General features: G+C 44.2%; 1 protein-coding gene across 5 annotated transcripts in view; it reads right to left on the bottom strand.

Annotated features, from left to right (window-relative positions):
* Positions 1–27733, bottom strand: part of plekhm3 (pleckstrin homology domain containing, family M, member 3) — a 183779-nt gene that overhangs the window by 79750 nt on the left and 76296 nt on the right. For all 5 annotated transcript variants that reach the window (XM_069933879.1, XM_069933878.1, XM_069933877.1 and 2 more), the window contains one exon: positions 9596–9789. In XM_069933879.1, the coding sequence (XP_069789980.1) occupies positions 9596–9789 (194 nt within the window). The remainder of the gene's footprint in view (positions 1–9595; positions 9790–27733) is intronic.

Below are 27733 nucleotides of genomic sequence, written 5' to 3'. Positions count from 1 at the left end.
TTTTCACCCAACAGGTAGTTGAAATCCGGGATGTCTAGGTTCTCTGAGCATTTAAGTCTCGGGTGGCGTGCTAGTGCAGTACGAGAGATGCAGGTTTAGACCTGATCCCTGAAGCTGCCTGCACAGTTTGCATATGCTTCCAGTTCATCATCTACTTTGGGGTTTACCTCCACATCCACTTGTGTCCAACCACACCGACGACAAGATCACAAGATAAAGGAACAGAAGCAGGCCACCAGGCCCATCGAGTCTGTTCAACAAAATCTCCCATTATCACAACAATGGTCACCCTCTTTACAATTACGTGGACCACTGACCAGAAGTTATGTTTAAAACAAAATTAACATTTTAGCTGCAAGCAGTTCAAAGGCAACTAACAAGACACAATTCTTCAAACCAGCTGAAAAAGGCCATTAAATCATCAACCCTTAAAATAAATAGAGTGAAAATTAAGGCATGTGAAATGTAATTTGGATATATTGAGAATGTTGGAAATACAAAATAAAAACAAAATTCCAAGCACACCCGACACAGGTCAGACCTCACGTGTGGAAGAAGAAACAAGTCGACATTTTTTTCGTGGTGGACTTCTGAGTGTGATACAGGTAACAGATAATTAAATCTCTAAATCTCACAATTTCTTTTAAAGAGCAGGCCCTTTCAAATTGTCTTGTAAAATGGGGTTAAACAGGCAATTTACTAGGTTGAAGAGCTAATGGAAAGGGCCAGAGCAGGCAAGTCCGGTCAAAATCTACCCGGGTTCCAGACCTACCTCAGAGGTGGTCAGGGAACCCAGTAAAACTTACCTGGGCGTCCTCTTCCACCTGTTTGAAAGAGGAAATGGCTCACCCAGTTATTCTGGAAATTTAAACAGAAAGGGAACGGAAAGGACACAGGGAAGGGGGGATTCCCTGTGGCTGTGTCACTCACCACATCATCGCAGGGGCGGGATCCCCCTTAAATGGCGATTCAATAGGTAGGTTAAGCTGCTATTTGAGAGGTGCAGGAGGCACACACACAACCCAGTAACCTCACCCGAGTTCCAGGGGGGGCTTCCCAGGTGCTGCAATTTGAAAGCGCACCAGTGCAGAAACAGCCTGTTGATGCCTCATAGGCCAGGCTTCTGTTCCTTCACTTCAGCTTGCCGTTAAAATGATCATTCCCCAGGTGCTGGTGGAGAAGCTGTCCTCACTTTGACTCAGCCCCCTCTATGTAATTGGATCCTGGATTTCCTAACGGAAAGACCAGTCTGTCTGGGTCTGTGGCGGAATAAGCTCTGCCACGCTGAGCACTGGTGCACCTCAGGGCTGTGTGCTCAGCCCGCTCCTGTTCACACTACTGACTCACGACTGCATCACCAGATCCAGCTCCAACAGAGTCATCAAGTTTGTAGATGACATGATAGTTGTCAGCCTCATCAGCAACAAGGATGAGTCGCCCTACAGAGGAGAGGTGGAAAATCTCATGTAATGGTACGAGAGAAGCAACCTGAGTCTCAACATGGACAAGACGAGGGAGGACCAAGAATGACCACCCTCCACTACACATCAACAACTCTGTCGTGGAGAGAGCAGAGATCATCAAGTTCTTCAGAGCCCACTTAACTAGTGATCTATCCTGATCACACAATATCTCCTCACTTCTCAGAAAGACACAACAGCCACTTAGAAGGCTGAGGTGGGCAAAGCTCCCGGCCACCATTATATCAACCTTCTACAGGAGGACTATTAACAGGGGACTGGTGGGCTGAATCATAGATTCAGCACGGTTCCTGCAGATCAACCTACAGGACCATAAGACAGGATCACTGGGATCTCCCTGCCCACCCCCCACCCCCCCATTCCACCCCATCGATGTAATTTACCAGAATCATTGTTTAAAGAGGACTCATAAAATTGTTGAGGACCCCTATCACCCACACACAGCATCTTCCACCTACTCCCGTCGGGAAAGAGATACAGAGATCTCAGAGCCAGAACTACCAGGCTGAGAAACAGCTTAGAAACCATAGAACCACAGAACACTACAGCACAGAAAACAGGCCATTTGACCCTTATAGTCTGTGCTGACCATTATTCCACTAGACCCATTGTCCTGCGCCCATTCCATACCTCTCCCATCCATGTACCTATCCAATTTATTCTTAGAACTTAAGATTGCGCCGCATTCACCACATCAGATGGCAACTCATTCCACACTCCCACTGCTCTCTGAATGAAGAATTTCCCCCTAATGTTCCCCCTAAACCTTTCCCCTTTCAGCTTAAAACTATGACCTTTCGTATTTATCTCCCCCAATCGAAGTCTAAAAAGCCAACTTGCATCCACTCTGACTATACCTCTCATAATCTTGTAAACATCGATCAAATCTCCCCTCATTCTTCTTCACTCCAAGGAATAAAGTCCTAACCTGCTTAATCTTTCCCTGTAACTAGTAAATCTTCTCTACACTCTCTCAATCCTATTGGTATCCTTCCTGTAGTTAGGTAACCAGAACAGTACACAATATTCCACATTTGGCCTCACCAATAACGTAAACAACAACATAATATCCCAACTCCTGTACTCAATACTTTGCTTTTATAAAGGCTAAGATGCCAAAAACTTTCTTTACATCCCTGTCCACCTGCGACACTACCTTCAGGGAACAATGTGTCTGTATTCCCAGATCTCTCTGCTCCTCCGCACTCCTCAGAGCCTGACCATTTACTATGTATGTCCTACCTTAGTTTGTCCTTCCAAATGCATCATCTCACACTTGTCTGCATTAAACTCCATCTGCCATTTTTTGGCCTATTCTCCCAGTTGGTCCAGATCCAAGCTGTGAAAATCTTCCTCGCTGTCCACAAAGTCTCCTACCACTGTGTCATCAGCAAACCTGATGATCCAATTTACCACGTTATCATCCAGATCATTGATATGGACAACAAACAACAATGGTTCCAATTTCCTGAGACACACCACGAGTCACAGGCCTCCAGTCTGAGAAGTAATCATCCACCACTACTCTCTGGCTTCTCCTGCTCAGCCAATTTCTAATCTAGTATCTGAACCTTCTGAGCTAGCCTCCCATGTGACACCTTGTCAAAGGCCTTACTAAAGTCCATTACACAACCTCCACAGCCTTTCCTTCATCCACCTTCTTGGTAACCTCCTCAAAAAACTCGACAAGATTTGTTAAACATGACCTACCATGCACAAAGCCGTGCTGACTGTCCTTAATGGCTGTCCAAATATCTATATATCCTATCTCTCAGAACTCCTTCCAATAATTTACCCAGTACTGACGTCAGGCTCACAGGACTACATGAGCTACGCTCCAATCCTCTGGCCCCTCACTTGTGGCCAAGGATATTTTGAATATATCTGCCAGGACCCCTGAAATTTCTGCACAAATCTCCCTCAAAGTTCATGGCAATATCATATCCAGCCCGGGGCATTTATCTACCTTTATTCACTGTAAGGCAGCAAGCACTTCCTCCTCCTTAATCTCCGTATGTTCCGTGCCACTATTGCTTCTTTCCCTTCCTTCCTTATATACCATGTCTGTTTCCTGAGTAAATACTGATGCAAAAAAAAACTGTTTAAGATCTCCCCCATCTCGTTAGGCTCCATACATAGACGACCACTCTGATCTTCCAGGGGACCAATTTTGTCTATTACTATCCTTTTACTCTTAATATACTTGTAGAAAACCTTCGGGTTTACCTTCACATTATCTGCCAAAACAACCTCATGTCTACTTTTTGCCTTCCTAATTTCCGTCTTTAAGTATTTTCTTGCATTTTCTGTACTCTTCAAGATCTTCTTTAGCTCCTTGTTGCCTGAACTTGCTATACACCTCCCTCTTCTTCTTAACCAGATCACCAATATCCCTTGAAAACCAGGGTTCTCTATACCTGTTAACTTTGCCTATAATCCAAACAGGAACAAGCAAACTCTACACTCTCAAAATTTCACCTTTCAAGGCCATCTACTTACTCAACAACTTATTCCCATCCACTCTTCCAAGATCCTTTCTCATTTCCACAAAATTGGCCTTCCTCCAATTTAGAATCCCAAAATGAGGACCATGCTTATCCTTTTCCATAATTAACGAAGCTAATGACATTATGGTCACTGGACCCAAAATGTTCACTTACTCGCACATCTGTCACCTGATCTGTCTTGTTCTCCAATTGGAGATCAAGTTCTGCATCCTCTCTTGTTGGTACCTCTATATATTGATTTAGAAAACTTCCCAGAACACATTTCACAAACTCCAGTATGGGAGTCCCTGTCAATATTTGGAAAGTTAAAATCTCGTACTCTGACAACGTTCTGCTTCTTACATCAGTCTGCTATCTCTCTACAGATTTGCCCCTCCAATTCTCTCTGACTATTGGGTAGTCTAAAATAGAACCCTATCAGTGTGGTCACACCTTTCCTGTTCCTCAAGTCCACACATATGGCCTCTGTAGGCAACCCCTCATGGCCGTCCTGACTGCACAGCTGAGATATTTTCCCTGACGAGCAATGCCACTCCTCCCCCTTTCATCCCTCCCCCTCTATCACGTCTGAAACATCGGAACCCAAGAACATTCAGCTGCCAGTTCTACCTCTCCTGCAGCCAAGTCTCGCTAATAATAAGGTCGTAATCCCACGTGTCAATCTATGCCCTAAGCTCGTCACCCTTTCTAACAATACTCATTGCATTAAAATAAATACACCTGAGAACATTTCGATCACGTACAACCCTTTGATTTCTGTCCGTACATGCAGTCCTCGCATGAACTTTATCCTCATCTTCCTCACTAACAACTCAAACATTCTGGCTCCCCTCCCCCTGCAAATCATCGGGACCAGACTAACAAACCTATCCACAAGAATATTAATCCCCTTCCAGTTCAGGTGCAACCCGTCCCATCGGTACAGATCCCACCTTCCCTGGAACAGAGCCCAGTGATCTAGAAACCTGAAGCCCTCCCTCCTACACCTTGTCTCCAGCCACCTGGTCAGCTGCCTTATCCTCCTCTTTCTAACCCCTCCAACATGTGGCACGAGAAGTAATCCCAAGATCACTACCCTGGAGGTTCTCTTCAGCCTAGCAGCCAACTCCCCGAATTCTCCTTTCAGGACCACCTCACCCTATCTACCTATGTCATTGGGCTCTCCATGGACCACGACATTTGGCTGCTCACCCTCCCACCTAAGAATTTCGTGAACTCGATCTGAGGTATCCCGGACCCTGGCACCAGGAGGCAGTGAGAATGATGAATGACTGTTGAACTGCTAAAAATAACTCTCCAAGACTTTATTATTATTTGTTGGCAGTGATTTTCACTGTGGTCCGAAGAACGCTGTTTTGTCAGGTACAATTGGATGGCAAATAAACCTGAATTTTAAACAGGCTCTTCCACTCTCTGAATCAGCAACTGTCTGAAAGGAGGGGAAAGGTGTAGAGGACTGAATGCAAGCAAATGGGACTCATTTCATCAGCAGGGACAAGTCAAGTCAAATTTATTGTCACCTGATTGTACAAGTGCATCCCGATGAAACTACATTCTCCGGTCCTTGGTCCAAAACACGCTGTGGGCTGAAGGGTCTGTTTTCATGCTGTAGAACTCTATGACTATGACCCATTTTGTGAAACAAATCCTACCTTAACCCATTTTATTCCCACCACATTTTCAGGAACTCCCTCCACCCACTTCCCAGAACCCACAACCAATGTACGCACGAGGGAAAATATATGGAGGCCAATTAATTTTGGATGTGGGAGGAACGTTGAACACCCAGACACAAAATAGCGCTGGAAGGTCAGGAGTGAAAAAGACTTGTAAGGCAATGGCTTACCTTGTTGTGCCAATTTGATTCGTGCAAGCAAAATGCCAACAGTACCCAAATCAGACGATGGAGTTGAGCATGAAAATCTGCAGCCACTGGTGTCTAGTGCAATGGACGGATGTGGTGGAGAAACACAGCCACTCACACAGCATCCACAGGGAGTGAAAGGCAGTCAAGGTTTCATGCCAGAGTCCTTCATCAGGAATGTTGGTTACCATTTACTTCCCCGTGGATGCTGCGTGACCTGCCGAGTTTCTTCAAAAGGGGGCATCAATCATCCCGGTGCCCAAGAAGATCAGAGTGAGCTGCCACGACGACTATCACCCAGCAACACTAACATTGGCTGCGATGAAATGCTTGGAGAGGAGAGGGTGGTTGTGCCAAATGCAACAGCGTTTAGTGTCCATCTCAATAATATCGACACAGTCGGGGAACAGTTCAACAGGCTGGCGGGTGCCAGGAAACCAAACAAATCCAAGCCAAAACACAGGGAGAACAAACAATTGCTCAGTCATTATGTGGAATGGTATCAGAACTATGATGGTGCATGCCATGTTATCTGAAAGCAGAGATACAGAAATAGTAAAGGAGATTTTTCGACAGGAGTAAGAAATAGAGCAGGGTGGCCAAACATGCTTCATGTAAGAGCCACATACCATAAACTTCAGATCTTTGAGAGCCACAAGACATGAAAAAAATTATTACATACATGTGTTTACTCTTACATGCACATTTTGTTACAAAAAATGTATATAAATATTAAGAAACACATACATATTGCAAGCTCACATTTCATTTAGTGATTGTCATGTTAAGGATTAGTGTAGCTGCAACCATGTGGTGAGACGGAGTGGCACCATTAAGTATTGACTATAAACAAAGTGATGCTCTGGAAGAAGAATCAAGAACAATGGTTGTTTATTCAGAAAAAATAAGAGAGTTGTGATTATGAGTCATGTGATTGGGACACTTAAAGAAACAGGCTTCAGTATTGATCAGCCAGTCATCTAATGAACACAGAGGTGGAATGACTCTGTGTGAAATGGACACATCTGCTGATTCTCCTTGTCAGGGGAATTATTGAACCACCGTGACCATTGTTATAGTTATTTTGTTTGCCCCATATCTAGGTAAAGGAAATGGGAGAACTCCTGCATTGGATCGTGACCATTGTGATGGTCATATCAACTGACTCGCGTCTGTGCTTTTTGGCAGCATCGTGGAAGTCACGTACTTTGTTTCCCCTACGCAAGGAAAAGGGGAGTTATGACAACCATGAGTGGAAAGGACATTTCTCTGGAAGCAACTTGACATGGATTTGTGAATTTTCAGTCTCTCTCACCTCCTTCATGATTACTTCTGTGCACTAGTTTAAAAGTCAGAGTTTCGACACAGGATTTCTAAGCCTGAACTTTGAATTGATTTTCCAGAATTATGCCTAAGCTGTAATCCATACACACACACACACACACACACACACACACACACACACAAACACGTATATTTGAGCAAGTTAAGGTAAGTTAACTAACGTGTTATATTATTGGTAGTTATTAATAACACCTGTCTTGGTTAATTTCTATTGCTGTTGGTCTGCGATGTAACATACTTAATAATATTTATTCTTGTATGTAGCTTTTAAACTGGTAATTTCAACAATCAAAAAATACACATACCATATATACGTGTGTAATAGTTGAATTTTGTGGGTCAATTTTTAGGGTAATATTTAGGGGGACAGGGACTATTACACACATACCACTTTTGACCGCGGTTAGTACCTACAAATTCCGATGGGTGGCGGGCAGCTGGGGCTGGGTAGTGAGTACAAGTTTGGTGCATCGAGAGCTTGGATAGTCAGGCGAGCAGAGTCTAGATGAGAGTCCATGGTCAGGGCATCAGGAGATCGGATGGAAGAGTGGCTGGGGCGTTGGGAGCTTGGATGGGAAGGCGGTGGAAGCTCAAGAGCTTGGATGGGCGAGTGGCCGGGGCCTAGGTGAGTGCTGGGAGCTCTGCGAGCCACACACCAGGTGTCAAAGAGCCACATGGTGCCTCATGACCTCGGTTTGGCCACCCGATACAGAGAATAAAAGAATTTTTAAAAATTGTGAAAAGGAACAATAGGAGTCATTGCTAAGTTCCCTGGGCCAGATGGATTACATTAAAGAATTTTTTTTTAAATGGGAATATTATCACAGATAAATATATAAAAAAATATCAGCCAGTCTTCTGACACACAACCAATGAAATTGGTGAGTTTAAAGGGAGATGGATCAAATTTTGGGAACAAAAGATTAATTATCTTGAGTCTGACCATAGGAAAATAATGCTATGCTTACTTGAAGATATAATATAGAAACATGCAGAAATGCAGTATATTAACATGAATTTCTGAATGGAAGGACATATTTAATCAAGCAACTGAAAATGTTGATAAGATTAGTACAATGTATGTTTGAATTTCTTATTGATAGTGTACAGGGTGATGAAAGGGTTCTGCTCCAAAATACTTTTGTGAACAATAACAGTATGTGGGAGAGGATCGGGGTAACTGCTAAGATGGGAGAGCGACTACCAGATAGCCACTCTGAGCAAGGCAGTCTTCTCAGTGTTCCCACCTCTCAGTGCTTGATCCAGCCCCAAAAGGTGTCGGCCAATTGTACACACCGAGTGCTCACAAATCAGGCATTCCTAACCTAAGGATTGTGATTGAAGTGAGAAAAGTATAGGGGAAACATGAGGGGAAATTTCTTCACTCAGAGGGCGTGTGGAATGAGCTTCTGGCCAAAGTGGTAGAGGCGGGCTTGATTTTAATATTTAAGGAAAAGTTGGGTGGGTATATGGACAAGATGGTTATGGGCTGCATCTGGGTCAATGGGACTAGGTGCGGGTCAACGGGACGAGGTGGGAGAAGGTATTTGGCATGGACCAGAAGGGCCGAACTGGCCTGTTTCTGTGCTGTAATTGTGAAGGCACAGATCAGTTAATAGGTCAGTTAATAGATTCAGAACACAGAGCTAGAGAAGAAAGATCACAATAAGTAGCACTCTGGCCACTAAGGGAAAAACACAGATTAGACTGTGAGACTTACAAGGAATCGTCAAGATGAGATGTAATTCAGCAAGAAAGCTTGAAAAAGCACAAAGGAGAGAGGAATATAAAGATCAGTTGAGGAGGGTGGGAAGTTGTGGGCCAGGAAAAGAGACAGATCATTGATAAAAAGAGAGAGACACCTGAAAGAACAGAGCCGTTTCCTCTAATTTACTGTCGCAGAAGTCATAAAATGTGGACTGCTTGGAGATTGGGCCTGTCTGGATATTCCAGATTCTCGTGCAGAAGGTCTAAAAATTCAAATTTAAGGAGGAATAAAGAAGAGATGAACAGGTACATTTTGACATATTATTCATTGGCAAAATACAGCATCCTTCATTCAATGAGCAGCTTTAAAGAAAAATAAAGAGAACATGACAAAAACGTAAACAAGATTTTTCACTCCAAATAAAAAGCAGGCAATGCTTGAAATTATATTAAAAAATGAACACTGTAAAAGAGAACTACAGCATAAAAATGAATTTGGTTGTGATAAGATTAACTGTATTAAGTGTGGTCACTGGTTGCTGCAGTGCACCTGTGGCATTTATGCAGGCATGCAAAAGCCAACTAAATTTCAAACATTTGAGGGTCTGGATATCCGGGTAGTCTGGATTTCTGGCATCCGGATTTTTGGACTTTTACTCTATTGGAACATCATGTCACGATCTGAGACGTACCTTCGCCGCAAATCTTCTGCTACAGAGGCTCTGCAGCTGAACAGGTATGCTCTCAGCGACTTAAGTTGCTGACGCAAGCGGAGGACAGTGGCCAAAGCGTCCACGTGTTCGTACAGGCATGGGTTATCCTGCTGGATATCAATCAGCGGCTCTTCAGCGACGTACTCAAGGAACTCTTTCGCTTGTTTTGAAATCTGCAGGAACCAAAAGATTTGAAAATGGCTCTGGATGTTGGGGTGCAGTCGTTATGCTTCAGAATATGTCAACAAGACATGGAAGTCTGCAAATGCTCTGATTGCAGTGAAAACACAGAACTCGCAGCGCCCATCAGAGGTAAACATATATTGCCAAACTTTCAACCCCGAGCCCTTTGTCAAGGTATAGGTACAAAGTATAATAAAAAGGTAGGGGGGGCGTCAGGAGGGAAGAAGGGCCAGGGGGAGGAGCTCAGGCCAACAGTCAAGAGGCCATAGATTGGGGAGAAATGCTGAGAATTGAGAACTGGAGGAAAGGAGACAGAAGGATAGGGAAAGAGAGACACGGTGGGGGGGAGGGGGGTGGGGGATAATGGAAATGAGGTCAATGGTTGGAGGGTGCCCAGACAGAATATGTGTTGTTCCACCAATTCGTGGGAAAGTTTCAGTCTGGCCATGAGTCAATGGACAGAGAGTGGGAATGGGCCAGGGAGTTGAAATGAGTTGCTACTGGGATATTACAGTGGACGGAGCGACGGTGCTCAATGAAGCGAACTCCCTGTCTGCGTCCAGTCTCTCTGATGCCTCAATGGGGCACCAGACCAGATGCAGTAGATTCACAGGTGAAATGTTGCTTCACCTGTCAGGACTGTTTGGGGCCCCAAATGGTGGTGAGGGGGGAGGTGTGGGCGTAAGTGGAGCATCTCCTGTGGTCACCAAGGTAGGGTCCAAGGGAGCGATTGTCGGGAAGGGTGGAGTGGATGAGGGAGTCACGGAGGGAGCAGGAAAGGAAAGTTGTACCTGGCGGTGGGATCAGGAAATTGTGGAGGAAGATGGGGTGGTAGGTGATGACAAGGGGAATCCTGACCTTTTTGCAAGTGGGTGCAGAGGGGGCTGGGGGAGGTGCGGGAAATGGAGGTGATATGGTTGAGGGCTGAGTTGATGGTAGAAGAAGGGAAGTAAGGTTTTTTTTAAAAAAGGAGGAAATCTCAGATGATCTCACTTGGTATACTTCAACCTGGGAGCAGATGTGATGGAGATGGAGGAATTGCAAGAAAGGAATAGAATCCTTACAGGGTACAAGGTGTGAAAGGGTGTGGCCAAGGTAACTGTGGGAGTTGATGGTTTGTAAAAAAAAATGTCTGTTGAGAAATTCTCCTGAGATGGAGACAGAGAGATCGAGAAAGGGTTGCTGGAGATGGACCTAGTGAATTTGAGGTCAGTGTGGAAGTTGGTAGCAATGTGGATAAAGTTGTCGAGCTCATCATGGGTGCATGTGACAGTAACAAAGTAGTCATCAATGTAGCCGAGAAAGAGATGAGGTGCTTTGCCTGCATAGGATTGCTCCACATAGCCAAATAAAAAAGGCAGGCATAACTGGAGACCATCCGGGTACCTATGGTTACCCCTTTCACTTAAAGAATGAATCTAAGTTCTGCCAGTGGAGGAGGGTGGTGGTGGAGGGGAACTGGTTAGGTCTGTTGTTGAGAAAAAAATTAGCTTTGAGGCCTTCAGTATGGTGAATGAAGGCAATATAAAGATTAGATGTCCATGGTAAAGTTCAGGGAAATGGAAGTTGTTGAAATATTGCGGATGTAGGTAGGGAGGGATTTAGGACCTTTCGGCACAGCCATTTTGGCGTGAGCGATTTGGCACGGCCTGTTTGGCGCAGCCCATTTTACCGCAGACCCATTTAGGCACAGAACTATTTTGGCGCATTTCATATTTATTCCTTTTCAGGCTTAGTTAATAGCATTAATGAAAGCAATGGGAATTGATAATACAATGTTAATGAAAATGTTCATTTAAGAAAAACTTTATTATGTTTACATAGAACTAAAAATAATTTTTATTCTTTTTAGCAAAAATGTTAAAAAGAGATAAGTTAATGACAAAAAATCTAAAATATGACGTTTATTCAAAATTATAGGCAATCCCTCGTAAATACTCAACATAATTTCTCTCACTAAATCTTCTTACGAGTGTTTGTATTTGAGCGTCTGCTTCCCTGAAAATCTTTAATTTCAACAGAATATTGTGCCCTGCTACGAGATGCTCATAGTAAATTTTGAATGTTCCATCAACATATAACTGTTTCAGATTTCAGAAACTTGGCATTCCTTTTTCTTCCAAATATAAGAATTCTGCAGGTGGTGGTACCGCTGTCAGCTAGTAAAAATTGTTCTTCATTATATTCATCAACAGAATATGTTTTAAAGCTATTTGGAATTACAAGTTCTTCTAAATTGTTGATGGCATTTTAATGGATTATAATAGCTACAAAAGACTGGAAAATGCCCATTTAATAATTCTACTATTATGTTGATTTTTGTATATCTGCGCCGAAATAGTTCTGTGCCTAAATGGGTCTGCTGCAAAATGGGCCGTGCCAAATTGCTCTCACCAAAATGGCTGCGCCAAATGGTCCCACTCAGGGAGGGACTGGACCGGGGGGATAAAATGGAGCTGAGGTCAGCAGATATTAGTTCGGTGGGGCAGGACCAGGGAAAGTCATGAGTCCTCCTGGACAATTGGGTTTGTGGATCTTGGGTAGGTGGTAGAAATGGGCAGTACGGGGTTGGGAAAGTCGGAGGCCGTGGAAGGGAAATGACCGGAAATGAGGGCAGTGGTAGTGCGCGAGATGGAGGCTTGATGCTTTTGAAGGGGTCCTGCTCGAGGAATAAGTAAGAAGAGCTGTCGTCTGGCTTCGCCGAAGCTGTCTGGACTTCACTACTCCCCTCACTTATTCTAATCTCACCTTGTCGGAATACCCTGCCCACCATTCAGTCTCTGTGCCAATCCCAACCTCACTGTCAAGCCCACAGACACAGGTGATGCTGTTTTGGTCTGATGCATTGAGCAATAAAAAGCTCTTTGAGAGACATTGGTGTGCTTTCTTGACCATCCTGTCAACTTGATTGGCTCATTGGAAATGTTTACACCCAGAAACTTATCTATCTACCGTCTCCACTTCTGTGTCTTTGATATAGATTTTAATATTTGATATATATGCCACCAGACCCTCAATTTCCTTTCTGTATTCAATCTGGTCATTATTCAGCATACAATTGGGTTCACTGTCTACAACCAACATGTTCATTGTTAGTAATAAAATTGAACGAGTGCAGAGAAGATTTCCTTAGATGTTGCCGGGACTTGAGGAACTGAGTTACAGGGAAAGGTGAAACAGGTTAGGACTTTATTCCCTGGAGTGAACAAGAATGAGGGGAGATTTGATAGAGGTACACAAAATCACGATGGGTACAGAAAGAGTGAATGCAAGTCGGCTTTTTCCACTGAGGGTAGGTGAGATACAAACCAGAGGACATGGGTTAAGGGTGAAAGGGGAAAAGTTTAAGAGGAACTCGAGGGGGAACTTCTTCACACAAAGATTGGTAGGTGTGTAGAACGAGCTGCCATCTGAAGTGGTGAACAAAGGCTCAATTTTAACATTTAAGAAAAATTTGGACAGGTACATAAGACCATACGACATGGGAGCAGAAACAGGCTATTCAGCCCATCAAGTTTGCCCTCCCATTCAATCAAGAGACGATCCATCTCCCACTCAGCCCCACTGCCTGGCCTTTTCCCCATAACCTTTGATGCCCTGGCTAATCAAGAACCTATCAATCTGTCTTAAATGCATGGATATGACCTGGCCTCTGCAACTGCCTGTGGCAACAAATTCCAGATTCACCACCATCTGGCTGAAAAAATTCTTACGCATTTCTGTTCTGAGTGGACGCCCTTCATTCCTGCAGTTGCGCACTCTTGACCTGGACTCTTCCACCACGGGAAATAACCTTTCTACATCTACTCTATCCACACCTTTCAATTATCTAAATGTTTCATTGAGATCCACCTAAATTCCATTGAATGGATGGGAGGGGCATGGAGGGCTATGGAATGAGTACAGGTCAGTGGGAGTAGACAGAATAATAGTTTGGCACAGATTGGAAGGGGTGAAGGGCCTGTTTTCTGTGCTGTCATGTTTTATGGTTCTATAGTTACACATCACCATGCAACTCAAACACTGGCCCATTAGTCCACTGCCTCCACACAATCTCATTTTTCTTTTGCACCCCTATCAACCAGTCTCAAGTCGCTTGCAAAGTTACAACTTAGAATGCTCATTTAGAGCGTGGAACATTACAGCACAGAACAGGCCTTTATGTAAAACTACTCCCCAACAATACAATTTACAGGTTTAAGAGCAGGATTCTTAACAGTGCGGAGCACAGAGTGATCTTGGTGTCCAGGTCCTTAGATCTCCCCAAATTGACAACATAGTGAAGAAAGATATGGTGTGTTGGCCTTCATTAGTCAGGGATTGAGTTTAGGCGCCATGAGGGTAATGTTGCTGCTCTATAAAACTCTGTTTAGACCCCTCGGAGAATTGCGTTCAGGGAGGATGTACAGTGGAGGGTGCAGAATATTGCCTGGTTTGGAGAATATGTTATATGACAGAACCAGGACTTTCCTCTTTGGAATGACGAGGAATGAGATTAAATAGAGGTATACAAGATTTAGAGGGGTCTAAATAGGGTGAACAGCTGTAACCTTTTATTTTTCTAACATCCATGTGGTGATCTAAGAGCGTTTTGAAGGCCCATCGTATCAATCTCCACCACCAAACCCCCTTGGCAATGCATTCCATGCACTAACCACTCTCTGTGTAAACATCTCCCCTAAACTTTCCTCCACTCATCTGAAATGGGCTCTATTTATCCCTGGATAAAGGTGCTGGCTAGCCACCCTATCGAGATCCTTCATAATCCTGTCTACCTCTATTAAGTCACCTCTCAGCCTGTCACTCCAAAGGCAAAAAGCCCCAGCTCAGTCAACCTTGCTTCATGCGACGTTCTCCAATCCAGGCAGCACCCTGGTAAATCTCCCCAGCACCCTTTCCACGGAGCCTGCGTCCTTCCTAAAATGAGGTGACCAGAACTGAGCGCGATACTCTGTGTGGTCTGCACAGAGATTTATAGAGCTGCAGCATTACCTCATGACTAAAGAAGGCCAACATACCATATTCCTTCTGAACTACCCGGTCAACCTGGAGAGATCTTTGGACCTGGACACCAAGATCACTTTTGTCCTCCGCACTGTTAAGAATTCCACCATTAGCCACCTTCACATTAGACCTGCCAAAGTGCATCACTTCACACTTTTCCGGATTGAACTCCATATGTCACTTCTCCGCCCAACTCTGCATCCCACCCATATCCTGTTGCAGCCAAAGCAAGAAGAAGAAAAAGAAAAAAAAAAATCACAAACTGCTGGGGGAATACAGCAGGTTGGGCAACATTCAGGAAGGGAAATGGACTGTCAACGAAAACCTAGTCCTGAAGCAGGGTTTCAACCAGAAACATTTCCCTCTAGGGATGCTCTCTGACTCCCCCCACTCCACCTCCCCACCCAAGTTCCTCCAGCAGTTAATTTTTTTTTGCTCTGCATATTCTATCACCTGTGTCTGCAACTGCGCACCCAGCCATTTCTTTAATTGCCCTCTCAAGCTGCTACATGAACTTCGGTATCAAAACCACTGCAGAGCAACTATGAACAAAGTTGACTCCGTCAGCACCACCCTCCTCGAGTCAATGTTTAAACTGTTGATAAGACAAAACCTCAGCCCAAATGCAACCAGTTTTATCAGGCGTGGCATATTTGGTAACACTCTGGCTTCTGAGTAGCGAAGCCTAGGTTTTCGACCCGCTCATAAATGAGCACAAAGTCCAGTGGGCCGCTCCCCATAGAACATGGAAGGAACTCTGAACGGTCACGATTGCCATATTCTTGATGTAACATTGAACTGAGCATGATTTGAAGAACCCTTGCGACCACCTCCAAGGAGCAGCATTGCAGTCCCAGTCAGGAGAGACGCACCTCACCTGAACAAGGTGAAGCCTGGCAGAGCGAAAGCTAACTGCACTGTTCCCAACTAAAATAACTCGCATTGCCAAGGATTATCCATGTTACTTCATCGTCCACAAAAGGACAACGAGCATTTCATACACGGTGGGTGGCTTGGTCTCAGACACCACTTTAAGCTCAATAGCACTGTGGGATGTTCTGAGGTCTTGTGGGTTGACCTCATTTTAGAGTTCGATTCTCTTGGTTCCTGCAATGCTCAGGTATTTACCATTACTCTCCATCATGTCGTAGATGTATGCTCCTATGCATGTATGCACATCCACACACATATATAATATAATATACATAAAAATGCATATATGTGCAAAACTGTTGGTTATGTATCTTTAGCTTTGTACTGTTTGACCTGCTACATTTCTCTAGCATTGAGTTTTTATACACACACACACACACACACACAAAACATGTGCGTGTATTGTGTGTGTGTGTGTGTGTGTGTGTGTATACACGCTCTAAAGGTTGTCATCACCAAAGGGTGGTAGTGGGGATGAGCTCCAACTGCTATACAAATGCTCCTCACGGCGGGCAACTCAGTCTCTGAAAACCGAGTCCAACCCCTGGCTTTCACGTGTGGCACAGTTCTTATGCCCAGCCGAGCACTGACAGGAGAAGGGGTAAAGGCGGGCTGCTGGGCCTTGAAACCAGTGGCTCCATCCGGGCAGATGGGGCTCATTAGCCACAGACAGTAACTCATCTAGGAGAGGAGAAACTCCCAACCTCAAACCTCCGCTGTTTTGTGACTGTACCCGCTGACGGGAAAGGCTTTGAGACTAAACCCGGAGGACAAATCCGGAGTTCTGAAGGTTGCTGACTGCTGTACCCAGCACCAGCATGGTAACTCCTGCAATGCTGCTGGCACCAAACTGTATCACCTGCTGTCATTCCTTTGGACCTGTTATTAGCATGGAGAAGGGGGGGGGGGTCTACAGCACAGGCAATAGACAGATCTCCATATCAACTCTGCCCTGGCTTGCGCCCTGGAGAGGCCACTCCACAGTGACTACCAGAGGTGCAGTGCCCATGGTCGATCACCACCGATGGAGGCCAAAGAGGAATATATATATAACACATTTCAAGGTAGTGATAAAGGTTCCATTATTGTCATGTAATGCTACATTTAGAATTATACATATAGATCTACCATAAGGTTGACAGAGAGTCACCACAGAAATCTACAGCACCTGGTGTCCCCAGGCGCTCTCTCCCCTCCAAATGCTGACCAGTCCTGATCCTGCTCAGCTTCCAAGATCAGACAATCCCAGACATATTCAGGCTATCAGGTGCTGTACATATACATACACACACATAGAGAGAGACACACACACACACACACACATATATATATATATATATATATATATGTCTGCTTATTTATTTCTTTATGTTATCCTGCATAAAAGATACGAAGGTTGTCAAATAAAACAAATATTCCAATTTACATCGTCAGGGAGAGCAAGGCAGGTTTGCAAGACCAAAGTGCTGATTTCAAACACTTTTATTATATTGAGGGCAAATACTTAGCGGATTAAAAACTAGAAAAGTACCCCCGTATAATGCACATTTTAAAGAAAGAGGGAACCAATGGCCAGACAGACCTGCATTCTGCAAGATTCTATACTGCATGGTGTCAGAATGCATAACCTCCTTGGGGATAGTTACAGAGGATCTTCAGTTGGTCTTAATGCCTCTAATAATGTAGCCAGCACACCCCAAGGACTCTGCCCGAGACTGCCATGAATGACAGCTTGCACTTTCATAATGCCTCAGCCTTCTTCCCAGAAGTGTTCTTCAATCAACATGCGTCTAAACCAGTGGTTCTCAACCTTTTTCTTTCTACTCACATCCCACTTTAAGTATTCCCTATGCCAGAGGTGCTCTGTGATTAGTAATGGATTGGTTAAGGTGGGATGTGAGTGGGGAAAAAAGTTTTTAATTGTCCCTCATTGATTTGTTATGTGCACAGTTTCACAACTCAAAAGGAAATGGGCCAATGACAATTTTTCTCAAGCAAAACATTTTAGTAACAATTGGGTCTAGAGCAGTGATTCTCAAGCATAGGGAATACTTAAAGTGGGATGTGAGTGGAAAGAAAAAGGTTGTTTTGTGCGGTGAGGACAGGTTAGTAAAGGGCCTCCATAACACAGTATGGATGCTTCTGCGTCTGATTCTCTCCCAAGCTTCACTGAATGAGCTAACAGTGACTTGGAACTCAGCCTATGGGTGTGTACAAACACAGTGTCTGCAAGCTGCAGATCGAGGTCAGAGTGACTTTGGTGGATTAATTAGCCAATGTAAATTCCTCCAGATGGCAGGGCAAATCGACTGGCAGGGAAATAAGTGTTGGGGTTGGTGTGGAAAGGGGGCGGTTGGGAGTGTTCCGAGAACTAGCATGCACTCGGCAGGCTGAATGGCCTCCTTCAAAAAGGGTAAGGAAATGATGATCTGGAGATGAAGGGCTGACGTCCGTCAGGTAGATTACCTCCACCTCAGGGGCAACTTGCTGCAGATGGGTTGCAAAACTCTGCGGAGGAAAAGAAAATGGGTTGCAGCCATGACATAGCCTGGTTCAACCCCAATCTGCATGGGATTGGATCTGTCGAGAAGTGCAATATGCATGTAGAATACATTGATTGGAGCTGAATTTCTGAAGGTACCAACATCGAGGTGGCTGAGTGGAATGACCTTCCGGGAGAAGTAGTTGCGGTAGGATCAATTCTGTCATTTAAGAAGAGGTTAGGTGAGTGCATGGATGATAGGGGGTTGGAGGGTTATAGGCATGGAGTGGGTAGGTGGAACTAGTGGAGTTCACTTAAATCGGTGCGGACTAGAAGGGCCAATATGGCCTGTTTCAGTACTGTAATTGTTATATGGTTAAAATGCTTGGAAATGGTTTGGGAAATGCACTAGCTTGTATCTGGGCTGTAAAATTCTACAACTAAAGAGAAGGGACGTAAGTTGAGGAGAGATATCAGGGGTAAGTTTTTTTTATAGAGTTGTGGGTGCCTGGACTGCCTTGCCAGGGATGGTGGTGGAGACTGGAACATTAGGGGCATTTAAGAGACACTTAGACAAGCACATGAATGAAATAAAATCAGAGGGTTATGAAGTAGGAAGGGTTTAGTATGTTTTATGGTAGGTATATGTGCGTTAGCACAAATTCGAGAGCCGAAGGGCCTTTACTGCTGTAATGTACTTTATGCTCCATAACTCAAAAAGGCCGGGTTAATTGTTAATGCATCTCCGTCTATTTTTATTGGAAAGATCAGAGAGTAATAATTACATTCACTGTACATCTTGATGGATGAAACTGGCACAACGAGTAGCAATTTTGTAACAGCAGGGTGTGACAGAGTATATAGATATGTTTTTGGGAGATAAATTGGGAAAAGTTTGTTAGAGTAGGTTACATACAAACATTTTAAAACAGATCTTATTTGAAATACTGGAGCTCTGCTAATGCTAGACATTATCGGTCCCACGTGCTTTGCAAGAGCTTTGTAGAGTGCCCAAGAGACTTCACTAATGGATTGTTGTTTACAAAAAGGCAACAGATAAAAGAGCATGACAGAGCCGCAGATTCTTTAGCAAGAAGAGAGAGGCTTTCTCTGTGTGTGTGTGTGTGTGTGTGTGTGTGTGTGTGTGTGTGTGTGTGTGTGTGTGTGTGTGTGTGTGTGTGTGTGTGTGTGTGTGTGTGTGTGTGTGTGTGTGAGAGAGAGAGAGAGAGAGAGAGAGACACACACACAGATCAGTGTTACAGCCAGTAACAGTAGCTGGGAATGGAACAGATCAAGCTGGCAAGCTTGTGGAAAACACAATTCGGAAGACGGGTTCTTAGTTTAGTCTGGTCAAAGCCCTTGTGGTTCATGCAAGAGAGGACTGGCTGTCTAATGTTTCACTTGGAATAAGGGAAACAAAAAGTAACTCTGTGGTGACCTGAAAGAAAGAGGTTATCATCTGGAAAACCTTGAGGGGGCAAGTTTCTTCAGCAAGACACTGAAGTGGTTGATTGGAAGGAATCAGTTGTGGGTGTCCTGGAACAACAAATCTCTCACTGAAAACCGACAAGAACCTTCCTGAGCAGTAACCATTTACCTTTCAAGCACCAAAGCCTGGTGAACTTTATTAATGTTAAATTCTGTGCACAAAATAAGAATTACCTGCAACCAGTGAACTTGGAGGAATGAGAAGTGAGATTCAGAACTTTTCTGAATTTACACACACATTACATACACGTGCGCTTAGAATTAGAAGGGGAATAAGTTAGGTTAGTTAACTCAATAGAGATAAGTTAAAGTGTGATTTTCTTTTCATGTTTAAAGATAATTAAAAGCAACTTTTGTTTAAGTAACCAGTTGTATTGGTGAATATCTATTGCTGCTGGGTTTATGGGTCCTCTGAGCTATTAACAAAGGTGACGGAGAAGCACTTTGCCATGGCATTCTGTGTGGTAGACCATAAGTAGGCCCCTCTCTGTAATTACAGTGATCAGATTAGTCTCCTCTCTTTAAATGCTCACAACGCAGAACTCTGAAGTCCAGTATCAAGCTATCCTCTGACCAAGTGAGCAACAATTCATGTCAAACTTGGTCCATGCTGTTTTATTTTTTAGCCTCTTGTGAATCTGAGATGTGAAGATCTGGAACTAGGCGGTATGTGGTTGAATATGTTCAAGCATACATGGACCTTTGGTTGATGAGACCTTTGAAGTGCACCTTTCAATCACTGCCATCTCTTGGTCCTTAATATACTCTCCTTTATTCTTGGGTCTCAACAGAATAGGCCTTTGAATGCCTGGATGATGGATGGTTTTGGCAGTGCTAAACAAATTCATGGTTAGTGCCTAATTATTGGGTCTCCTGTGCGCATCATGTCTTCATTTAGACATAAGCCTGTCTTCTGACGTCTTGTTTGATCTGGTTATTTTCCCTTGAGGCGTTACTGGCTTGCAGTGCAAGAAAGCTGTTCATTTGTACTTACGGGTAATTAGATCCTGGATTTCCCGGACCTTTGTGACAAGCCAGCCCTGGCAATTTTCTAGCAGAGATGCCAAATAGTGTTCACAGATGGTGATTAAAGCATCCATTACTGCTTTTAAGAAAACACAGAAGCAGCAGTAGATCATTGACAATAAGCAATGCTGACTATCCCTTCGCCTCCATCTCTGATGCTCGGCTGCTGAGTTCCTGCAGCAGATCGATCTAAGCAGTAATGGGTCACTGGCCACTTGTTCTTCAGACATTCAATATTGTAGCATACCCGTCGAACCTGAACTACTTCGGGGCCACTAAAAGATCTATTTGCACTGTTGAAACATCACTGTTTTTTCCCTGACTGCAATTGTGAACCTTAGTATCGCTCCTTTTACATTTATTATCTCCAGACAACAAATTTTTTCAAAGGGTTTGCTTCCTGTAAAAAAATCAGAGATTTCGATAGTCAACTTCAAGCTGAACACAAAGATCATTTCAGATTTGCTGTCTCGCGTAGGAAGTTGAAGAAACATTAAATAAACTTTTATTGAATTTAGCATGTTCAATCGCATAATGACGCTGACACATTGCGTCAGTTCAACCAGTTTTGCCGCCGATTTTCGTTTGTACTCAGCATCTGATACCTCTTGTGTCAGTGTCCAACAATAGTCGGCTGGCATCGATGGATTCCAGTTGCCTTGATACCTCTTTTATAAGGTCGCCAATGTCCTGGTGAAGCCTTTCACCATGTTCGTCACCGACTGCACAGAAATCAGCGGGAAGAAGTCCAAGTGCGAATGCAGAAAATTAATTTTCAATGACATGGTTTTGTAGGCGTGAAGTAAATGGGTTATATCTCAAAAAAAAGGTATGTGATAGGAAACTTTAAGGTGATTTTTGTGATCATCGCCTTCCCAAGATCGTGTTATATGGCGAGCTCTCCACTGGCCACCGTGACAGAGGTGCACCAAAGAAAAGGTACAAGGACTGCCTAAAGAAATCTCTTGGTGCCTGCCACATTGACCACCGCCAGTGGGCTGATATCGCCTCAAACCGTGCATCTTGGCGCCTCACAGTTTGGCGGGCAGCAACCTCCTTTGAAGAAGACCGCAGAGCCTACCTCACTGACAAAAGGCAAAGGAGGAAAAACCCAACACCCAACCCCAACCCACCAATTTTCCCCTGCAACCGCTGCAATCGTGTCTGCCTGTCCCGCATCGGACTTGTCAGCCACAAACGAGCCTGCAGCTGACGTGGACTTTTTACCCCCTCCATAAATCTTCGTCCGCGAAGCCAAGCCAAAGAAAGAAAAAAAAGATCCAAATTCCATAAAATACACCCAAAAGTGTCAGAAGAAAATCTTCATTGTCCAACTTGATTTAATTTATACTATTGTTGGTATATCTTCCGTATGGCCACAGCAACCAAGAATTTTGGTGCATATGTACATTGTACTTCTGTATATGACAATAACTCGCATACTCAATCAGGTGATGGTTTCCTCCATTTCACTTTCTCATGCTAGTCCCATATTCTTCAATCCCTTCAATGCAGTAGAACAATTATCTGGCACTTTTTAGACTTTGCGGGCAGATTGCCTTGGACAGTTGAATATTCCTGAGAGGAGTACCCCAGCACACATTGTAATACAATACATTTTCCAGTAAAGCTGGAGGGCTCATAAAGGGTGTGTGGGAAACAGAACTCTGTTGAAAGGAAGTGCGGGGTATGGGGTCCTGGTGATTTACAAGGGAGGGCCCTGTAGAATTTGAAAGCGGTTCAGAACCAGACAAGCCAGATGCTGAATCAGGGGCCAACAGTGGATTGGTGAGCCAGGGAGGGATGAAGGATGATGGACAGATGAGGAGGGTGGAACTTGGAGGCAGAGGCAATTGAAGTGGGAGGTGATAGACAAAGGGAGAGAGAAGGAAGTGTAAAAGGTAGGGGGAGGGGGGAAGGAGGAATCATACAGGGTGAAGCTGGAGAAGGGTGATGTGGGGAAAAAAAGGACTACCAGTCCTGGAATCTGAGAAGTAGAGGTGGAGATCAGAATCAGAATAATTTGTCATGAACAAGTCATGAAATTCGTTGTTTTGCGGCAGCATCGTAGTGCAAACATTCATATTATAGCCATCTGACAGCATTACTGTAAAAATAAAATGAAAACAAAAATGCACAGAAAGTAAGGCAGTGTCTTTGATTATTCAGGAATCTGATGACAGAGGGAAGAAGCTGTCCTTGTGCCACTGAATACTCGTCTTTAGGCTCCTTTTCCCCGATGGTAGCAGCGAGAAGAGGGCATGGCCTGGGTCATGGGGGTCTTTGAGGATATAGGCTGCTTTTTTAAGACATGTAGATGTCCTCGATGGAGTGACGTCTGGTGCCTGTGATGTCACAGGCTGAGTTAACAACCCTCTGGAGTTTATTCTTGTCCTGAGAGTTGGTCACTCCATACCAAGCAGCGATACAAGCCACCAGAATGCTCTCCACGGTCCACCTGTAGAAGTTTACGAGAGACTTTGGTGATACACCGAATCTCCTCAGACACCTCACAAAGTATAGCCACTGGTGAGCCTTCTTTGTGATTGCATCAACGTGGAGGCTCCAGGACAGATCCTCGGAGATATTGACACTCAGGAATTTGAAGTTCTTGACCCTCTCCATGACTGAGTCCTCGATGAGGACTGGGTCGTGTTCCTCTGATTTCTTCCTGATGTCCACAATCATCTCCTTAGTTTTGCTGATGTTCAGCGCAAGGTTGTTGTCGTCACACCATTCAACGAGCTGATCTATCTCTCTCCTGTACACTTCCTCATTGCCAATTGCGATTCTGCCGACAACTGTGGTGTCATCGGCAAACTTGTAGATGACATTGGAAATGAGCCTGGAGACACAGTCGTGGGTGTATAATGTGTAGAGCAGGGGCTAAGCACGCATCCTTGGGGTGCACCTGTGTTGATAATCAGTGAGGAGGGGATGTTGTTCCCAATTCGTTCTAACTGTGGTCTTCCAATGTGAAAGTCCAGGATCCAGTTGCAGAGTGGGGTACAGAAGGCTAGAGTTTGTAGCTTTTGACCAGCACTGAGGGAATAAATATTCCCTCATGGTGATAGAATGGAAGCTATTGGGGAAAGGTGAAGGATAAATGGGACTAGATGGGACAGAAGGAAGAGGGGATTCTGTTGGTGAATTGGGAGTAGGGGGGGGAAGAAAAGCATGACACCAGAAGGTGGAGGGGGAAAAATGAGAACCAGATGACCCAGATGGTTTCCAAAAAATCCGACAATGGATTATCAGAGTGAAGATCCTCAGGGTAATGGGCCTTGTGTATCCACCCCTCAATGCCGAGACTCTTACCCCGGTCCTAGAAATCCTAATCAGATGGAACAGCATTCATCTTATCCAGCCCCATAATTCAGTTTCACTGACGTTCTTCATAACCCATCTGCCTAACCTGTCTCCATTGAGGAATTCTCTTCTGGACTGAGAATCATTCTGGTGAATTTTAATCGCTCCGACATTATATAACAGGGATTCAGGTCCTTTGGCCACTGAATCTGTACTGCCCACCAAGTGCCAATTATCTATTCAAAGTTTCCCACAAATGGACATCCAAAGCTCCTGGTTGCATGCCTTTCATCTCCTCTACCCAGTCCCACACCTACCTTTCCATCCTTGCCCTTCTCCAGTGCCAGAGGAACAACACCTCATTTTGCCTGGCCAGTCCACAGCCCAACGTTGTAAACACTGAATTTATCAATTTCAGATAAATCCACATCTGTTCGTCTCCCCCTTCCCTCCATTTTATTCCACATACTCCCACCCATTCTCATCCCCCTCCCCCTTCTCATTCCATCGCTTCCTACCGCCATTTCACTAATATTAATGTTTGCACTGTGATACTGCCTCAAAACAACAGGTTTTGTGACTTGTTCATGACAATAAAATCTTGATTCTGAGATGGGTCTTTGCTCCATTTGTGTGCATTCTTGTGCAAAGAGAGAGAGACCTGAGAACATATTCTCTGAAAGAAAGAGGGACTGACTTTTGTCAGCTCTCCCCTAACAGCACTAGGGTATGCAAGCCTTTAGAACAATTTACCAATTCTCATTTTGTGCTCCTGAAGGCACAAAGCAATTTTGCTGAGTGTTGTCATCTGACCAATTGATAAACAAGTGGGAATCTCCCCCTACTAAGGTGACCAGGCACCATGGATTCCCTTGAGTAAAGAGTAAAGGACCGGATCTGTCAAGCCAGCATCTTCCCCCACCATGGAGTCAGAGCATTTCTCTTAACACATGATAGACTTCACACACTGGAATCAGGAGCCATAAACAACCTGCTGGAGGAACTCATCCACAGGAGAAGGATGGCCAGCATCTCAGGTGTTACGAGCCCAGAGGACCCATAAACCCAGCAGCAATAGATATTCACCAAGACAAATGGTTACTTAAACAAAAGTTGCTTTTAATTATCTTTAAACATGAAAACAGAATTACACTTTAACTTAACTAACCTAACTTAACCCCCTTCTAATTCTAAGTGCACATGTATGTAATGTGGGTGTAAGTTCAGAAAAGTTCTTTGGTTCACAATCCAATCTCACTTCTCATTTCTCCAAGTTCACTGGTTGCAGGCAATTCTTATACTGTGCACAGAATTTAATATTTATTAAGTTCACCAGGCTTTGGTGCTTGAAAGGTAAATGGTTACCACTCAGGAAGGTTCTTGTCGGTTTTCAGAGAGAGATTTGTTGTTCCAGGACATCCACAACTGATGCCTTTTTAATCAGTCACTCTAGTGTCTTGCTAACAAAACTTGTCCCCCTCAGGGTTCTCCAGATGATAACCTCTTTCATTCAGGTCACCACACAGTTCCTTTTTGTTTCTCTTATTCCAAGTGAAACATTAGACAGCCAGTCCTCTCCCCTTGCATGAACCACAAGGGCTTTGACCAGGCTGAACTAAGAACCCATCTTCAAAATTGCATTTTCCACAAGCTTGCCAGCTTGACCTGTTCCAGTCCCAGCTGCTGTTGTTGCCTGTCACACTGTAAAAGTGATCTCTGTCTCTCTCTCTCTCTGAGAGAAAAGTCTGTTTGACTCTCTCTGCTTGCAAAACCACATGATCCTCTTAGAACATCTCCAGATAATCTGCGGCTCCAACAAGATCTTTCATCTGTTGCCTTTTGTAAACAACAATCCAATAGTGAAGTCTCTTGAGCACTTTCCAAAGCTCTTGTAAAAGCTGTGGAGCCAATATGTCTAGCATGGGGCAGAGCTCCAGTATTTCAAATAAGATCTGTTTTAAAGTGTTTGTATATAACCTACTCTAACAAACCTTTCCCCAATTTATCTCCCAGAAACATATCTATATGTCACACAGGCTGATTCTGACAGTCAGGATAGATTTCTGTGAAGATCATATCTGTGGAGTCTGGCCGTGAAGACACATGAGAGAAGCTGGAATCAATCGCAAGGTCTGGGCGAAAGGTTCCAATCTGAAACTCTGACCATTCTTTTTCGGCCTGCTGAGTTCCTCCAGTGGGCTGCTTTTTGCTTCAGTCAGGGCCGTCATACCTTGTGGAGTTAAAACTCAAAGCCTCTGATTGAGGTGAGTTTCTTGTCCTCTGGTTCCTTTGCTCCATTCAACCTGTGATCACCAGTGTTATCACCCAGTACTTTGGTGATGCTCCTTCCTATTTGACTTATGGCCTTGCTCTCACTTCACTAACCTCTTCCTGCCTGATACGCAATCGTCATCCGTTGCTGTGCAAAAGCACTGGGAGGATAATTCCGCGCAATGGAGAAATAGGAGCAGGAGTCGGCCGTCTGGCCCGTCGAGCTTGCTCCGCCATTCAATAAGATCATGGCTGATGTGATCATTGACTCAACTCCTCCCACTTGTCTTTTCCCCAGATCCCTTAATTCCTTTATGATGTAAAAATTGATCTAACTGAACCTTAAATACATTTATGGGGATCTGGTATCACAGCGCTGCTAGTGAGAATTCCCCATTGCCATTAACTATGGCCCTGCACCTGCAACCTTTTATCTTGGCTAAACAGGAAGGGAGTTAGCAAAAATGAGGAACAAGAGAGTTGCTTCAATAGGGAGTTAAACAAGAAAATGTGCAGATGCTGGGGTTGAATGCAGTGCACAAATGCACTGGAGAAACGCACCAGGTCCCAGAAGTAAAGCAGAACCAATTTTTACAGGCCTACCTGATGACAATAGACAATAGACAGTAGGTGCTGGAGTAGGCCAATTGGCTCATCGAGCCAGCACTGCCATTTTTTCAGATCATGGCTGATCATTCACTGTCAGTACCCATTCCCAGCCTTATCCCCATAACTTCCTTGCCCACAAGAGCCTTATCTAACTCCCTTTTGAACATATCCAGTGAATCTGTCCCCACCACCCTCTGCGGCAAAGCATTCCACAGATCCACACTTCTCTGGGTAAAGGACCTTCCTTGTATTCTTAAACTATCTAGTCCTAGTGTCTCCCAACATTGGGAACATGCCATCCGAATTCACCTTGTCTAGCCCCTTGATAATCCTAAATACCTCAATCATGTCTCCCCTCATCCTTCTAAACTCCATCGTATATTAGCCCAGTCTTTCTAAACTTTCAGCGTATGTCAATCCTGCCATCCCGGGAACCCAACCTTCTATGACCTTCCTCAAATTTGGGGACCAGAACTGAACACAATATTCCAGGCGAGGTCTCACCAAGGCTCTGTACAACTGCAGGAGGGCCCAGGCCTGACAACAATGGCCATCCTTTACTTCCTTTGGAAGCTGCATGACCTGTTGAATTTCTCCAGCTCATTTGTATATTTCAGAAATATACATGAATAGAATTTGGATAGACCACAATCCAAAACAGCCAACATTGTTGGAATCAGAATCAGGATTTATCATCGGGGCTTTGCAGCAGCATCTTAGAGCAAACATTCATATTATAAACCATCTTACCATATTACTAAAAAATAAAAATAAAAACCACAACAGTAGTGCACAAAAAGTAAGACAGTCTT

The sequence above is a fragment of the Narcine bancroftii genome, chromosome 4, assembly GCF_036971445.1.
Source record: "Narcine bancroftii isolate sNarBan1 chromosome 4, sNarBan1.hap1, whole genome shotgun sequence".
NCBI lineage: Eukaryota > Metazoa > Chordata > Chondrichthyes > Torpediniformes > Narcinidae > Narcine > Narcine bancroftii.
Note: the sequence above shows the minus strand (reverse complement) of the source record. Positions and strands in the feature narration are given on the sequence as shown.